At 35.9% G+C, this 18,377-nt stretch overlaps 1 protein-coding gene across 1 annotated transcript; it reads left to right on the top strand.

The window, feature by feature from the left end:
- Nucleotides 1–120: 120 nt before the first annotated feature.
- LOC114525226 (WD repeat-containing protein 17-like) lies at nt 121–17,930 on the top strand. Its single transcript, XM_028546453.1, has 30 exons — nt 121–1,166; nt 2,467–3,133; nt 3,514–3,818; nt 4,291–4,404; nt 4,679–4,733; nt 4,900–4,991; nt 5,262–5,344; nt 5,461–5,547; nt 5,825–5,913; nt 6,226–6,301; nt 6,437–6,464; nt 9,858–9,982; nt 10,300–10,349; nt 10,689–10,841; nt 11,203–11,333; nt 11,571–11,696; nt 12,213–12,359; nt 12,740–12,804; nt 13,006–13,081; nt 13,277–13,452; nt 13,759–13,858; nt 14,230–14,366; nt 14,746–14,857; nt 15,031–15,172; nt 15,344–15,446; nt 15,570–15,671; nt 15,806–15,889; nt 15,984–16,054; nt 16,168–16,274; nt 16,973–17,930. The coding sequence occupies exons 1-30, from the start codon at nt 1,044–1,046 to the stop codon at nt 17,090–17,092; spliced, it is 3,846 nt and encodes a 1,281-aa protein (XP_028402254.1). The 5' UTR covers nt 121–1,043; the 3' UTR covers nt 17,093–17,930.
- The last annotated feature ends 447 nt before the right edge of the window (nt 17,931–18,377 follow it).

Below are 18,377 nucleotides of genomic sequence, written 5' to 3' on the forward strand. Positions count from 1 at the left end.
TTTAACATTTGATATTTCAAGCGTAGCAATCAAGCAGGTGGTTTCGGCAGAGTGTATGTTCCAATTTTTTATTTCGTGTTTTCGTTAACTTATAAAGTTCGGAGTATATTTATTATTTGTCGTGTCTTTGGTGGTAAAAATCCTACGATACAACAGTGCAATGCAATAACTCGCTGCCATGCAATTATTGAATACCAAATTTCAGCCTTTTCTTTTATCTCGTGTCTTGGATGAAGTAAATGACTAAAGACTCTGCATCATCTGCACTAAATTGTCAGTCTCTGGCAGACGGGTGATCCGTCTCCAGTATAAATAGTAACGAAATACATGCTATACTTTGTATCACCCATGACCCATAGCAAAATCAAATGATTTAATGTCTACCAAGGGAACCTTAAATAAGGAATAAGGAGTTATATCATTGGAGGTAAACTCTGAGTTTATTTTTTCTGTCTGAGCATCTGAGTGAAGAGCCAGCTGAAACGAAGACAAAGAGTTTCTTATTTACCTTAGATCACCGAACGGCGAACTAAAACCTCGGAAAATGCAAAAATTACTTGGAGACCTGTCGACGATTATCAGTTAGGATTGACACTAGGAAGTGTATCAAGTGTTTGTAAATATCTGCAGTAACTGAGGTCCCTTACTTCCCATTTAGTGATGCTGCATAAGGCAAGGGCGCAGTAAAACACTGTGTTTGTAGGTATTGTATGTATAATTTACAATACAGCGATATGGTATTTAACCGATATTGTAAGATTTTAGATTTAGCCACCCTAGATTACCCTATATACAACTTTCCAGCCGTTCAAAGTCGGTGAAAAGGTCTAGTGAAAAGCGGGCTGGTTCCCCAATTTTTCTTCTGCGCAGACTCATCAAGCTAAATAATTATTCAAGTGTGTTGACACCAACACAGTGGGATACACGAGTCGTTTGTATTTATATTTAAAGTTTACAATATAAGCATAACGTACATTTATTTTGCTGGACGTTCGCCTAGTAATATGGATAAAATATCAAACAGAAAGACTTAGAGTTTAATAATGTCAGCTTTACGGCAGATAGATCTATTGCCTGCCGGCTGTCAGCCATGGAACTTAGATGTATGTGCCACTAGCACGGAACGATTTGCATATTGTTCTACCCTTGCTATCTATATTTATGAAGTAAGTTGATGTATAAGTAAAAAGCAGTAGCTTGATGATCTATTGTAAAATCTACCAATGTCAATGATTTTCTTTATTTTATATTTGTTTAGCTTTGTATGCTAAGTAGGATTGTTAATCCTTAGTGATAAATTTTTCCAGAGAGGCGAGAGCAATAACATTCACTAGAGAAAAGCTAAGTTTGCATACAAATAGGGATTATCGTTCCATCCTGTAACAAATTAAGGTTATGATTTTCTCTTCAAAATTAGAATTTAAGTCTTTGTGCACATATTCTTGCCAAAATGCTCACCAAATTGTATAAAATATTAGTTTATCTTGTTGCTAAGCAATTAGTATTACAGATTACTCACAGGCCCAGCAATTAAAAACTGATTCAGATCTTTCTTGAAATACAGGTAGAATAATGTTAAGCACTACTGTAGCATGTTCAACTGGACCAGGCTACCAGAGATTACCATTATAGTCACCTTACAAACCTGTATGGACCAATTTAACTCATCCCAGTTTAATTGCCAGCCTATGTGCATCAGTTAACTTAGCTAGTCTGATCATTATAACTATGCTATATTCATATATGAACAGCCTTTATAATTTTCCTGAACAAAAATTGGCCAGCTATGTGGGCTGTTTTGCATTACATAAAAGATGGAAGCCCAGCTAACCAGTTTTAATAGAATCCAGCTTCAGGTTGATAGCAAGCTAGCGTGATGCTTAAAAAATTTGTGTAAGTGATCATTTTATCTTGTCAAACAAGGAAAAAATAGTATCACACATTGATAATACAAATTAAGTCTTGAAACCATCTTCACATCTACAAATGTTCTATTGACTATCAAAACAATTTTTATACTCAACTTACAACCCACAAAAAATTAAAAAATACGAGGTTCGTATATTAAAGTTAGACCCAACATTTGAACAGTGACATAGGCAGCACTGATCAATGCTACCTAAATTGCAGCCACTGCATTTGAAAGATGTGAACAAAGCGCACATACTGTATATTCTATGCTCTAAATTTAAATCCTAAAGTTAAACTTGTCGCTGTTGGTTTTCTCTGCAGTGTCCAGACACACTGTGGTGTGAACTATAATGTATGGAGGGCTGTACGCAGCCATAGAGTGGGGGTGATCATACGGCCAGTGAAACACTAATAACTTTAGTGCTTTAAGGCTATAAAATGAAGATCATAAGTTTAGTTTTCTCAAGGGGAGGGCAACTGCCCCTGTTGCCCCCCCCCCCCCCTCTGTGTAGGGTCCTGTTATTTAACATATGCAACAAATATCTATTTGTCTAGTACCATGCAAAATATAACGAATATAAATTGGAATGTATAATGTCGGAGCATCGAAAAACTATTACAACAATAGCCTGGCATCCTTTTGACAATGACTTGATTCTCAGTGCTAGTGTTGACCCAAGGATTTGTGTTTGGAATGTTAGAACGCAAAAACTAGTTGCATCTTTCACAAATTTAAAAGGTGCAATTCCAGCCTCATTAGGCTGGCATCCTACAGAGGCATCAACATTTGGTTTTATATGTGGACGTGGGCCACTTCAATTGTTAGATGCTGAAGAGTCAGACGGGCGAACCAGAGCGGTAGAAGCGACGATTTTTCTCTCTGATGTTTCCCATTTTTCCTGGAATTATAAACATTCTCGTAAATTGGCATTTGGACATGTTGATGGAAGTATCAGTATTCTTTGGACACAAGAGAAAATTGATCGACATAATCTTAAACCAGAATCCGAAGAAGGCGCAACGGAAGATGATCCAGTAATTAGTCTTCAATGGGATAGTTTATCTTCGGATTATTTACTTGTAACAAATTTAAATCATGGAATAAGGTTAATTGATACAGAAAATATGTTTGTGATTATGAAATTTCAGTCCCCTAGTGCAGTTTCGCGTGTTAATTCCGTGGTTTGGGTTCCCTCTGGACCTGGGATGTTTGTATCGGGAGGTAAGATATACGCCATATACGCTGAACCTGTTATTCCATTTTATCACTTACGATCCGTATTCCAACCCAGTAATTCCTGGTGAACCTGGATTTACTCCGGCTGGCTGCATTGAGACCTCATAATACGGCTGGCTGTATAAAAGAGATTATCCTTTAACACTAGCACAACTGGCCTCTGGTTCAGAATCGTGGTCATACAAGAAATTTGAAGCCCTAATAGAGATAAAATCTTGTTTAGAAATTTAGACTTCTTCGCTCTAATGCCATCTCTAAATAACTCTCGCTATTAAGGTTATTGATACTTGCCAGTGAATTAGGGTAATTTTAAGTTAAACTTTAGGATAAAAGCTATTCACTCAAGCTAGGTATTTTTTTTCAAGATGCCCAAAGTGGAGTTCTAAGAGTATGGAACGTTTCAAGGAAAACTCCCGTGGAAAATATTATTTTAAAAAAAACTGGATTTCACACCATACGCTTGGTTCCAAGAATCAAGCCACCTACAAAATCTGAGTCTAATTCATGGAATTCTCACATTTCCTCGACATCTGTTGCGCATGATCCTCCTAGTGCTCCTAATTCAGATTCCTTTGTTTTACCACCTGCTGATATTCTGTGTACATTCATCGATGGAGGGGTAGGACTGTATAACTTGGATAAAAGGAAATGGAGTTTTTTGCGACAAATGGTAAGAGTAAAAAACCCAACATTTCTCTAAGATTCGTGTCCTTTCGTTTAATTTAGTTTTGTACAGTGACGGATAACAGCACGCAAGGATTAGGGAGGTGTTACTGTAACGAGTTTCTTTTCAGAATTAAAAAATTGATATGAAGTGACATGAATGTCATTAATAAGAAATAAAATTGTTTCGTATCACTTGTCTTGTTAAAAGCAGTGATGGTACTACAATCGTTGTTTGAGGCTGAACATTTTACATTTGCGTCGGAACAGCGTATAAATTTATTCATCCGTATGATTATTCAAGTCACTCGTTAATTAATGGATCAACCTCCTTTTAAACTAAGTTCAGAGATAGGAAAATTCATCAGTATGCAGCTCGAATAAGCATTCCCTGGGTTACAAAAGGGAAGAGTTTAAGTCAGGTAGCATACTGAAAACTAAACGTTTTAGTTTTAATTTCATTTGCCTTTAAATTGCAGGGTCATACTGAAACGATATTCTGTTGTGAATTTCAACCTGAAAATTGTGACATATTGGCTACAGCTTCGTTTGATGGAACTGTAAAACTTTGGGATGTAACGACCATGGATGTTGTAGGTTTTTAAAGATGCTTTTATCTGCCTTATCTTATCAACGTATATAGAACCGCCTTTTTTGCAAAAATAAATGTGCCCCTGTTCGTTATTATAATAAATTGGTACATGGAAAAATAAAAGATGATAATGATTGAAACTGAGGATTGCTAACCTCATTTGTTTCGTGTCTCGGGTTCGAGGTTATAAATTTCTTCGTTTATTCGTAATAAAATCATGAAATCGGTAGGTTGAATTATATCGTGTTTTTTAGTGTATCAACTTTGCTTTTTAGGTAAATTCCTCGTCTGGTAATGAAGGAATTATATATTCATTGTCATGGTCACCAGGTGTGCTAAAGAGCCTCTTCATCATATAGTTTATTTTTACAATTTCTGCCCATTCTAATATGATCTGATTAGACCTAGCTACTATTGTAGTAAACTTTGTTCATATCTTGCATACATAGATGAGCACATTACTATATTATAGCGAAGTATTTTTGTTGACATGCAGGCAACTTAAATTGCATTGCTTGTGGAACTGGCAAGAAGGGAATATTTGTGTGGGATGTGACTCATTCGAGAGTTGTCAGCAGATATTTGGAGGTAAATTCTTTGTTATCGTATTTTATTGACTATATAGTCTCTAGCAAACGGCAAACCTGATTGAAATGGGTTGATAAATTTTTGATCGTTGAAAATAATCCTCTACCTGTGTAGTGAGACATTCCCTATGTAGACTGTCGTTTTTTGGGATCATTGACTCGTACAGTATTCAAAACAGTGCGGGTATATGCCATCTCCATCTTAGGCATCTTTGTATTTAATGGCTACATTTAACCACGCGGTTCATTTAGAAACCTTTCTTCAATTTAGCACGGCAGTTCTCCAGTGTATTCTGTCGCCTGGAACCGTAAAGATTCTCAACTTCTTGCCAGCACATGTGGTGGGGGATTATGGTATTAGCTGTTTCACACTAAATTTCACACTTCTGTGTATTTTCATTTCACACGTAGCTATGTCTGTGGTTTCGTTCGATAATACTAATATACAGGTTATATTTATTCTTTGTTAGCATAGTTCGAAATATTGATGGTAAATTGGTGCAGAAATATAAACACCCTCGAGCAGTATATGGTTGTGACTGGAGCCCAAACAACAGGTTAATATTCCATGCACTCGCGTGTTGCTGGGTGCAATCAATTTGCCGTAGTCTTCGTCTAACTTGCAGTCATCATCATGATGCAAGAATTCGTGATGTTTATAAACTGCATGTTTTGTATTTTGTAAAATTAATTAGTCGTAACGGTAACTTTTGGTGGTTGAGTTGAAGTCAAATGTTCATCTCACTAACTTCTAAGAAACACTGCGTGAGTAACACAGCATCAGCTGTCTTGCCTTAGCTAATTTCTGATTTTCAACTTATTCGCCTTATATAGGGATATGATAGCGACAAGTTGTGAGGATAAATGCATCCGAATTTTCTACATTGCAGCAGGAACCGATCAACCCTTGCGAACATTCAAAGGTAAAAACTTTGGAATATTTGTTATCGGAAGTTATAAAATTTGTAATTATACATAAGTCGTGCAAGACTGTTATATCTTCTCCTCAAGAGAAATTGTTGATGTAAAACAGAATTGATGAATAGTGCTGCGATTCTGTAAAACAGAACGTCGAGACTATATTCATGTGTTTTCATTAATGAACTTCAAGTTTTATACAAGACGAAAGTGTTGTTACAGCTAGAAATAAAGCTCATGCACGAGATTAAATTTGCCTAATTCTAGTATAATATTCGGGGACATTAGACCAAGTTGTGATTTCTGATATGTTGTAGGTCATACTGCGAAAGCGTTTCATGTTCGTTGGTCCCCTCTCAGGGAAGGTTTTCTCTGTAGTGGTTCAGACGATACGTGAGTATTCACTTTATATTTTTGTGTCTCATTTGAACTCACGAGCCTTGGCCACTTGCTTGCTGCATGTATGCATTATTTTGCGTCACACTATATATTTGCCTTTTCACTTTATACCTTTTTTTGGTTTTCTAGAACTGTACGTATATGGGATTATTCTGAGGTAGGCATGTTTTCCAAGCTTTTTTTATTTATTTCAAGTATAATTTCACACAACGTTGTTTATACGTTAGTAAAACTGTTGTGTTCATTGTGTTTCTTTTTTATTCTTTCAAAAATGAGTGCATGGGATATCTGAATATACGTTTCTAGCCCTATAACATTCCGAAAAACTGTTGTTAGCTTTCTTTAGCCAATGCAAATAGCATATATATATATATAGATATACCACGGGAAATGCGTCATAGTGTTCATTTTCCAAACTGGCTTCTCTTTCGTCCATTTTCTGTACTGTGTTTTCCTTTTGATTTTTGGTAAGTTCTATTAATTAGGATGAATGAGGAGGGGGGGAGGATATTGTGTGTTCGAAACCGTATACCGAGCTATATATGTTATTTGAACGTCTACCAACGAAATATCTCCTATATAGGCGCTTATCAACCATGCATGTTTTATTATACTAACTATGCATTGTAGTTTCGCAATGAAACCGGTAAACCAAATATTAATGACATGTACCACAATAGAAATCTCGTAAGAAGTAAACATTTTTAAAAATTTAATTTCTAAAATATAATTTCGTTTTGAATAAACTAGTGAATTTGGTTTCATTTAAGTATAATCATTTAATTTAATCACTATATACTCCGCTGCCTTTGTCAGGTTTAAAAATTGCATATTTCTATCGTAATTTCTGAATAAAGTCAATGTGAAACTTTCTCATAAATGTGAAAGACAACTTTAACTGTCGGCATGCACTGCATGTGATGAATTGGTTGTAATAAAAAAGACTAAAGTTCCGAAACTACACTGAAGCTACAGGACTGACGAATATCCCGTACAAATTTAAGTATTTGTCTAAAAGGGTTGGTCAAATCTTAGAGACGGGAAATCCCAGGGATAAAGGATATTATATGTTTTAGTATTTAGGATGTTCAAAATCATGTGATACGGTAGTTGTTTATATATTGGCTTATATAAGATAACTCTTTATCTCTTATATACTTGAAAGGTTTTTGAGTGTTTTTTTTAAATAATTGCGCCGGAATTCGTTTAGACAAGAATTAAGTTTACACGCAAAAGGCATCCATCTATATATGAAGCCAATTCAATTGCCCTTCACCAGGTTGGAATTTTGATATCGATTTGATGGCTTATATTTTGAGGTATCAACACCCCACTACAGAATATGAATATTGCATAACACTGTTGGACATAAGTTTTTTCCTCTTCACACCTAAAATCTATATGTTGTTATTCTACTATAAAAAACCTTTTTCTGCAGAAATTTGCTGTTTAAGATTGAAAGGAATTGAAAGAAGAATGTGAGAACGTTTGTTGGTACTCATGTAGAGAATTTAAAAAATTATTGGTACTCATGCATACAGAATTTAAGCTGGAAATATTTAATTTCTCATGTTAAATGTTTTTATATTGACTATGCATGACACGACTACATTCCTAAACCTGCACTAAAATCCGCCAGGCCGATGCAATCCAGGGGTTGAATAGAAGAAACGATAGACTCTGGTGACAGGGCGTCTTCCAATTGAGGTTGTAGAAAATCCAGGCCCGCGTTTATTAAGGAAACGCCAGAACGATTTGACACTTTAGGTTTTGGTATTGTGGGTAGAGGTGGTGCTGTTGGTAATACTGCAGCAGAGCTTGACGTACCATTTGGGACTGTTTGTGTAGGTTGTTTTAATACCACACCTTGCTGTGATGGTTTCTTTCTACAACGAAAAAATACCCAAATACCACCGATTGCGATCACCACCAGGATAGCAACTACAAAACAACAAAGTAAATTATACAGACGTTATAAATTGGCAGGAAACGTAATGCTGATGTATCGATTCGTTTCTGACTGCCATTTTATGACACTAATTAGTATTCAATATAAAAATAAAATTATTGTTTTGCGCCATATCAGGTCCGCTCAATATAGTTATCTTTTTATACCTGTAACGATTAGTCCGATCGCCCAGCCAGCAAGGCTTGCTGAATTTGCTGTCTTTTCTGAATTTTCTGATCTTGGAACGTTTTTTAATTTTGGTAAAATTGTACATCTGTGATTAATCTTGTTACAACGCTCTCCTGGTGCTCCGCAGTCGCTATCGAATAGACATGTTTCCCCAATACAACTTCGTCTACACACACGTTGGACGTCGTTGATGTATCTTCGTTTGCAGCAATATTGAAACACAGGGCAGTTGGCATTTAGGTTGCATTCATTGACGTTGCAGCCAAAGTTCATACATATATGAAGCTTTTTATTGCAGCATTCGTTTTTTCCGCCGCAATCAGCATTTGTTAAACAGTGACGTCCAACGCAGTTGAGGAATCGACAAGTTTTTTGTGTATCATGGGGTAATCCTTCACAGCAAACTTTGGTGAAATATTTGCTGGAACAATCTGCATTTGTGCGGCAATTTTGCGATAGAACAAGACCAGGTTTATTCAGAAATATCAAATTAAAAAGCAAAAGCAGTAATGTTCGTGGCATCTTGTATTCATGTGTCTTGCCCAAAGATTGCAGCCTATATATAACTGTTTGCATGGATATACAGGAAAATTTTTTATTAAAAAAGAATCTTTATCCGCATATTTTACTGCTGACTAGCAACCTGGGAACCTCCTCATGCACTTATAACATGAGGTTTGAACAATATGCCATGGCAATATGAGATGGGAGGATCGTTGAACGCATAATTATGCAGATGTCATGCTTGCAGATTGTCTTCACCTTTAATATGATATCACTTTAAATGTTTTTTCACAGCTATTAAAAGCCATTCTTAATGCTTAAAAGTTTTCAAGGAAATGTTTAAACGTCAGTTCAAGCTATTTCTGTTCTGAAATACGATGGTATTTTCATATGATATATGATAATATACTTTCTCACGCCAGTTTATTTCGGAAATAGGTGTGGATGTGTAATTTCCTTAGTGGACACAACAGTTAAAAGATGCTCTTTTTGGTGGATTTTTAATAGTTCTGTTAAGCGTTTATTTAAATTTATTTTCTCTATAAACCTTACCTGGAAATGCCATCTTAAAGACCGAGAATTGATTTTAAGAATAGTTGTGGATATACGTTTTCTTGAAAGACCCAACAACATTGAAAGTTACTTTGTTTCGAGGACTTTCATTAGTTTTGTAAATCTTTTTTCTAAACTGGCTTTCACCTTCGTTCATTATTCAAATCAGTGTAATTGTTAACTGATTTCGGGATTCCACTTAAGATTAAATTTTATATTTTGCAACGTTTCACTGTCCTTCAGGCTTTATGTTGCATACGAATTAACGTTCAAGCCACCATGTCACTATTTACATCAAAATTTGAATGACGTAATACATCAAAGAATATTCCTTATGAAGTTCTCTCGTTTTGATAGGATGACTGTGCTGGTGTTTTAGAAGGTCATACTGGTCCAGTGCGAGGTTTATTATGGAATCCTGAAATACCTTATATTTTACTTTCTGGTAGCTGGGACTATAGTATCAAAGTCTGGGACACAAGGTATGATACTTCTTATACAAAATATTGCACTTATTAATATTTCATTTGTCATATCCCCCCTTTTTGGTTTCCCTGCACACCTTTCCATATCAGCTTTATATCTTTTTCTCCTCTTTGTTCTACTTTTCTCCTACCTCATTTACCCTCATTTACCCCACCTCTCTTCCACCCTGTGTGTGGGTGTACATATTTTTCTCTAAGGTTGGCCAACAAACTACTCTGTATTACATAAACGTTGCAACGAAAGGACTGTGTATTACATAAATAAAAGTTGCCCCTAATCATGGTAGTAATTGACATTTTCTTCCGCCCCTTAGAACATTGTCTTGTCTTGAAACTGTGTTTAATCATGGAGCTGACGTTTACGGTGAGAGATACTTCTTTTACTTTTTTTCACAACTGAATTACAAGTGATACGCTGTTGTTACTTCAGTTTTATCTTTGCAATCTTTTACTTCTGTAAGGTAAAGCTTATGTTGACTCGCGGAAGGCCTACATGCATTTTATCCTTTCATTTTAATTTTTGCAAAGTAAATCACAAGTCTAATAAATTCTTCGTATGCATTTAGTTTCTAGGCCAAATTTACTTAGGCCAAATTTACTTACAACGTACTCATTAGTTTATTGCGTCCTTTGCTCAAAGTTTTTACTTGTGTTACGCTGAAGAAAGTGAAACGAAATAAGCTAAATCTGTTCATGTTACCAGGACTAGCATGCCACCCCCACCGACCGTTTATGGTTGCATCAACATCACGTGACTCAACTGTGCGGCTGTGGTCTATGGCAACATTGGCTCATCCCATCTCATTATCAATCCTTGCCCAACGACCAAGCGATGAGATATTTGCAAAGAATATTGGTATGCAACTTGCAGTAAATATATCATGCATACATATAGATCTACTTGTTGTCATACACAATGACACAGGTACTTGAAATGTCACAATTTATTATCTTGAATGTAAATTTCAACGATTCGTTTGGAGTATGTATATTATTTATATTCACTGGCCTAAGTGGTCGGAACAACGGCCATCATGAAGTATCTTTTGCTTGATTTACAATGATGGGTCAAGCAGTGTGACCCTAGCTGAACTCTGGAAACGGACACATGTACGAAAAATCACATGTAGCTAGCTACGATTGACACTATGACTGACACTATATCGATTCAATTAAGGGAATTAAGAAGTGTTTTTATATTTTTTAAAATTGTATAGATGATGCCTTAAAGTCAGAAAACGTGCCTTTGCTCGCAGGCCAGCATTCGAAAGAAATTCAATTTTCCGGACTCTTCAAGGAAAGCTCACCATTTATTTCCCTGTACAAAAATACATCACAGTTGTTTTCGGTAAGCTGTGCCATTTTTTAATTTTTCCCTTTTATTTACACAGCTTCATGTTATATTCGTTTATTTATTCGAGTCGCTTTTCATGCAATTGCCAAGATGTTATAAAACTAGAAAAAAAAGAACCGCGGACACTGATACCAACCTATCTAGCTATATTGTAAACTTCTCAAGTATTGTAGCTATGTTGTAAACTTCTCAAGGTTCATCTTGTTTTTTTCTTCTTGTTTTTCCCGCAAGACACCACGTGGAACGCGCAACCTCTGGGATCTCATTGCGGTGCTATCTGGGGAAGATATGACCCTTCTTTCACGTTCCTATAGCAAAGGGATTATCCACATCAAACATTTGCTACAAATAAAATACGTAAGTCTATGTTTACTAGCCCGTCCAAATAGACACTTCCCGAGTTTGCTTGAGTGCACACAAAACAATAGCTTGGAAACGAGGTGGGCAATGTATTCTATTGTTAGTGGGATGGTATTTATTGCCCCAGAACAAATTCGGGAAGTGTCTGTAGCATGCAGGAGTCCACAGCAGCCGTGCAATTACTTCCTGACTGTATAGGTATAGTTGCTAAAAGTTGATGGAGGGGAAAAACCAGGTAACCTGCAGAAAAGATTACCAACTTAAGCTTACCAACCCAGTATAGGTAGACATGACTTATTGCAGATTACAACTATACTGCATGAGGGTAATATATAGTAATACTTGTCTACAATAATTTTTTTATAATATACAACCCATGCAGACGAAAGCATGCACGCGTGCTTTGACTATATACTATAGAATATGCGATTTCTCGTTCTGCTGAATGCAATATTCAATTTTACTTGCACGGGGCACGATATCGTATGATTTACTGTCGTGCCTCTATTTTAGTCTGAAGCACAGGAACTTGAAACTGTGAAAATGTCAGGTTTCAGTGGATCTCGAAAGAAAAATGATAAATTAAAAGCTGCAGCGAATATTCATGTAAAGATTGGACACATGCAAAGATATTGTGAACTTATGGTGGAAATGGGTGAGGTAATTCGAATCCAGAAAATTGAATATCGAGCAAATTGAATATCAAGCAAATAAATCCATCAGATTGTGTTCATTTTTAAAAACTTAAAAATCAAATTTTAAGAGAGTTGAAAATCGTCCCTCACCCAACTTATACTATGTACAATACTATGTATGAATGAAGTAATGAAGACACCCTACGGCCTGTTTAAACTTGCAATTTTTCCCACGATTCTCGGTGCGATTTTCTACATCTGATAGATATGAGTGCATGGGCAGTTAAAAATGCCCTGATGCCCTGTTTATTAAAAGTAGAAAATCGCAGCAAAAAATGCATAAACGGACCTTCACTCCGTAAAATAATTTTAAAGCAATTACTCTTATTGAATGTTTTATATCAGTGGGACAAAGCACTCTCGTTTGCTCCTGGTGTTTCTTTGGATTATTGGAAGTCACTTATGGAAAGGTATATGCGTAGCTTCAACGGCAAACGATTGGTATAAATTCCGTTATTTAGGAATGTTGATGTTTTCCAAGACCGGTGCATTAGGCTGCATGCATAGTGTTAACATGCAGTGCCTTGGGCCCTGTTTTGAAAATATTAGCTCATTCAATCAATATATAAAGTACAATGAGAATTTTTAAGGCATTTTTGGTGTTCGTTTAGACGTGCAAATCAACTGGTCAATGAGGGAAATGATATAGCGATCCCCTATTGTTTGGCAATTGGAAATGTCCAAAAGGTACTGGATCTCTGCAGTAACCACTTTGAATCATGGCATGGCATTCAGCGCAGTACCACGACTCAGGACCAGTGTCATGGACATGTACTGACGCTCTGTGATTATTTCTCCATGTGAGATCAAACTCAAGTATCGCTGTTATGTAATATTGCCCCATGACTTGAGATTCAGTTATATGTGTATAAAATTTTATAGCTTTGTGAGTTCTATAAAGAACGAGGTGAATTTCAAGAAGCCGTGCTGGTCTCTCTTGCGACGAAAGACCTCAGCATGAACAATAGAAAGAGTAATGACTGCAAACGGTTTGACCTAAAACGTAATGATGTAAAAGAGAATCGCGTCAACGAAGTACCTCATGAAAGGCAAAATAAGTAAGTCACAGTATGAATTACCCTAGCATTCGACATCTTTACAGAAAATGGCCCTTTATGTAAGGATTCTTAAACCCTGTGAAGTCTGTGGAGCCCCTTGTGTTACTTCCAAGAATGCCATCAGACCTCAGTAGAGGAGTCTTAAAACGTCGAGGTTTCGACAAATGATTTAGTGTATACGAAACCAATTTTTTTCGACCTAGAATTTCATGATTCAAATTCACTTTAGTCCGCTATAATATCATGCATTGGAGATATTACTGATTAATCACAGTTATAGCTATTTTTTATTCTGTGATTTTATAGACTATTAATGGAGTCATCGTCTCTCTTGGCTGATTGGTATTTCGAAAACAGTCAGCCAGTTATTGCGGCCTGCTGTCATCTCGCAGTCAATGATATTTCGGTGGGTTCTGATACTGTATATGTATTCTTTTTAACTGTCAAGTTGGATAGTACTATTTCAATTGTTTCATTTGGTGATCAACTCAAATTCATGGTGGTAGTTTCAAATAGTCACGGGTCAACTCAAAATCGAGACTCGGTAATCGAAATGAGTTAGTTCTTCCCTGCAAGTGTTGGCTTTTTTATTGGATGCAAAAACCAGGAAGAATCTTGTTTTGAACTAATCGGCAAATTTGTTTTCAGAATGTCTAGATTTTCGCGCCTTTCATATAAACACAAGCCCTAAACAGTCACTCCCAGCTCTGTGAGCAATAACTGAATGTACTTGAATAATGTATAACAACGCATTGTAAACTGCATATTTTTATATAGAGTGCATTACGTAAACTTCTTCGCGGAAATGAGTTGGAGCTGGCGTTTACAGTAGCTCGTGTTTTGGACGTTCAAGGTGAACTACTACAAATACCTGTCTGCTATTTATCAAAAAGATGTGAAAAGCTTGGAAGATGGTAATGTCAAATATTTTATAAGGGTCAAACAGTAATTTGTATGTTTTAGATAACCCAGTCAATATCGTCGGTTTCTTGAGTACTTTATTACAAGTATGGTTATTATATCCCACTTTCATACTCTGTATATACTTAAGAACAGAGTGCCGATAATATCGCGGGTCATCACTGCCACATGTAGTAGAAGGTCAACCACGAACCGGAAAGTACTTTGCCGTAAGGATAGAGTTCGTGAGCGACTGAGCGTGCGTTGTTTACATGTTGGGTACAAAATTAAGATATTTTATGGTAGTCATCCTTAGATTTCAATTATATGTAGATGGTTTTTGAAATAGAGAGTCAGAATCTCTTGAACCAAGAGTTATGTATTATCCTTTAGGAATTTGTCCGTTGATTTACTGAATATCGTGGATGGTTGTCAAGATGAGTTGTGGATGTTATGTGCTCGTTGTCCAAGTCCGACAGCTGTTATTGAAAACGTTCACCGAATGGTATGTCAGTTTTGGGTTATATTTCATTCACATTTCTCACAATATGGTAACGTTACTCCATGAAATCAAAATATTAAATATATGTAAGCATATAAAGTAAGTCCTTCCTCTTGTTAATCGCCTGCGTAGTAACCATTCATGCAAACGTGACTTTCCTCTATGTTTGAATCTAGGCTGGTATTCCTTCACTTTCTGAATGTTTTCAAAAAGCTGAAGAATTACTTGCTGAACAAAAGTACCACGAAGCACTAAAATACTATCTTATATCGACAACCCCAGAGATATCTTTGGATATTGGCTTAAATCTGATAAGAGGTCAGAATTAATGAGCATTTTTAAATTTTTTTTAAAATTTTGATGTTGTAGTATTATTTACTTGTATTGAAATTTTATTGATTAGAAGAATTTAAATACAAAAAATTTTAATCATAAATTTTATGTAATGATAAAACTCACTTCACTTTTAATTTTTTTTTGTATTCTCAGATATAATGTTGAAAGAATACTGGAACCTTAAAAATGTTTGTGATATTCTCAAACTGTTGTCTTGTGTTCGGACTGAAAAACTACAAAGTTCCAAAATGTCTAGGTATATACTCTATAGCCATAAGCAACTTTCTATGTGGCCATGCTGCATGTTACAGAGTATCCTCAGAGCTTGTTATATGTCGATATATCATCAGGTCACGGTGTGTACAAAACTTCGTTACAGGCAAAAGCACGAACTTATTGTACTCAGTGCTTATATTGGAGCATTGGTAGCAATACAGCGAAAATACAAACCAATTGTCATGTTACTCTTCAATCACGCAAGGTGTGTCTTCAAATTATTTAGATAACTGACATTCCGAACGAGGGTCCAATCCTAAACAGGCTTCAAACAGCAGGGCGCCCAGCCTCTTAGCGATGTATATATTACAATTGTGCACTTTCTTTGTTTTTCTTTAGGTTTTTAATAAATAAGGAAAAAGTTAATCTTCCTGTTACTGGAGTTCAGATTGAAAATGAAAGTAAAGCATGGCTGTATCACGAGTATGGTTATAAAGTATTCACTTTTATGTATACCCATGTAAGCTGGTTATACTAGAGCTGTACAACAACGCTAAATATCGATCTTTTTGTATAGTATTGAACAAGAGAACTCCAAAGATACAGAGGAATTGAAGAGAACATGGAGTAATATGAATAGACGAATAGGTATGTTTGCCCACTTTTTACAAGTTATGAAGACGGTAAGTCCAGTATTTCAATTATTTTCATGAGAAGACGTCATGTACTATTCAGTATTTCAATTATTTTCTCTTTCTTAGGTGTTTGTAAGAGTGATCTTGAATGTGGAACAGACATTGTGGCTGGTTCTCATCTTCCCCAAAATTCAAACACAAAGCCTTCCATTCTGACCGGAGAACAAATCAAGGTGAGATCTTAATATTTTTTAAATTTCTAAATAACCATCCAATTAGTCTAGATCAATGTATATGAAATTGCTTTGGAGTATCCAAACTATAGTACACTTAATGTTTGAAGGCTTCTTTAATTAATGGGATTACTAAATCTCGCTCTCTCCCACGACACCTTACAGTAAGAGGTCAACGGCATGAACAGGATATATATATTTGGACTTTAGGATCTTTTTCACCCCCTAGTAGCCAACTTGCGAGTTGGTTGTTGGAATAAATGAGAAAGAGCCTTCAGACTAATATAGGTATAATTAACATGCATGGTGGTAATCTCGCAATTATCATGCATATTTTATATAGATATTCTCATTGCACTGACGTCATAATGACGTCACCGATCGTACCTATTTTCTATTTTTTACGGTATACGCTGTACGTAGCAAATATTGTGCGCAAAGCGGGCCTTAAGATATAGTCAACGAAAAAAAAAACAAATAAAAACTTGTCAAATACCTATAGCGATATATTGAAAACCTCAAAGTACGAAACTTGTTTAAAATCGCCTTTTTAGTTAAACTGAATTTTGAGCTGTTTTAAGTACAACCAATATTTTCTCCCCACGAGTAAAGACTCTGGGTACGAGGTTGTTTTAGGTACTGATTTATAAAATATCGAAAATATCGATGAACTTTCACACATATAATTCTTTTTTTAGGGCCCAGTGTTTATTTTAGAAGATGGTGAATCGGTTATGTCTTTAAATAATGCGATCATGTGGGCGAAAGTCAATCCATTCTCGCCGCTTGCTACTGGAGAAAGAATAAATCCGTTTTAAATTAGAAAGTAGCTTATATTTGTCTCCAACTGATGAAACACACTGTCAATGCTGTGAATACGACATTAAATATAGTAACGAGGGCGGGGGGTACCATGTCTCAATATTTTAATATTTTGACAATAAGTATTGATATTGATAGTTTTACAAAACGTCGTACTACCACTACCAGTACCAAAATTGTATACTGCGATTCTATTCACTATTGGCATTGCCTTTGTTTGGCCTCTTCTAAGACTAAGCAAATACCGAAAGTATCAAATATTTGGCAGAAGTTGAAGTCTAGAAGTTAAAATCGTGTTACTTTGCCTTGGCTTAGGACAGCATTTTACGGTAAAATGCGCCACTCAGCATAGAGCCATAGTTTCATCAAACAAGCTTACAAGGACAAAACGCATTGAAACAGTAACATTCTGAGTATATGTCAGAATGTAAAATAATAAACTTCCCTGTGCCTATAGCAATGGATAGCCACAGGGTACTTTCTGCTATTATATATATTTGTAATACCAAGCATTCTACAAAATTGTACCCACACGAGCAAACTCAATAGGAAAGCAAGACCACAACTTGTATTAACATAATACTAATTAGCGACCCGACTCTGGTATATTAAATCGCATTAACTTCACAGCCATGGTTGCAAATTGTATAATAAATATTCAGCAAAATACAAATATAATCAGCTCAAAGTTAATGCAATAATGGATCCTAACAAACTGTGTTTGTTTCTAGCATTTTCACGGCGCCATTTTTCTTCATTTGAAATACTTTTAGCAAACACGCACAAGCGGTATTATTGAAACAATTTGAATATGTCAAAGTGTAATAAACTGCACTATGGATAACAACAGGATGTCTTATTGTTATTAAATATATATTTGTATGGTGTAATACCGAGCATTCTCGGTCCCAACTGGGCCCCTTTGTCCTTGACTTCGTTTATTTTTTTGACGCGGAATTCCGTATATTCTATAAGTATTACCGCCAGTACTGGCATTTAAGCATCACTGTAATAAATCATGAAAACAAGGAGCACTTATATAATAACGAGAATATAAAGCTACTAAAATTAAGCTCGTTTTTTCAAGTGGTGATCATGTTCAAAGACCGCGACAGGAAACTAGTACCTTGAGGGGTCAATCGCTGCCAGTTTTGTGTCGTTTTGTCGGACATTTGATACGTCGTGACGTCTTCTCATGTAAAAACCCCCGAATTGTAACAACAAGGGCCAAAATTCATTGAAAAAATGCACTAATATTATTACTATATGTATAAAATTCGT

This window comes from Dendronephthya gigantea, unplaced genomic scaffold, assembly GCF_004324835.1.
Source record: "Dendronephthya gigantea isolate DGI-Jeju-01 unplaced genomic scaffold, DenGig_1.0 000001F, whole genome shotgun sequence".
Lineage (NCBI taxonomy): Eukaryota > Metazoa > Cnidaria > Anthozoa > Malacalcyonacea > Nephtheidae > Dendronephthya > Dendronephthya gigantea.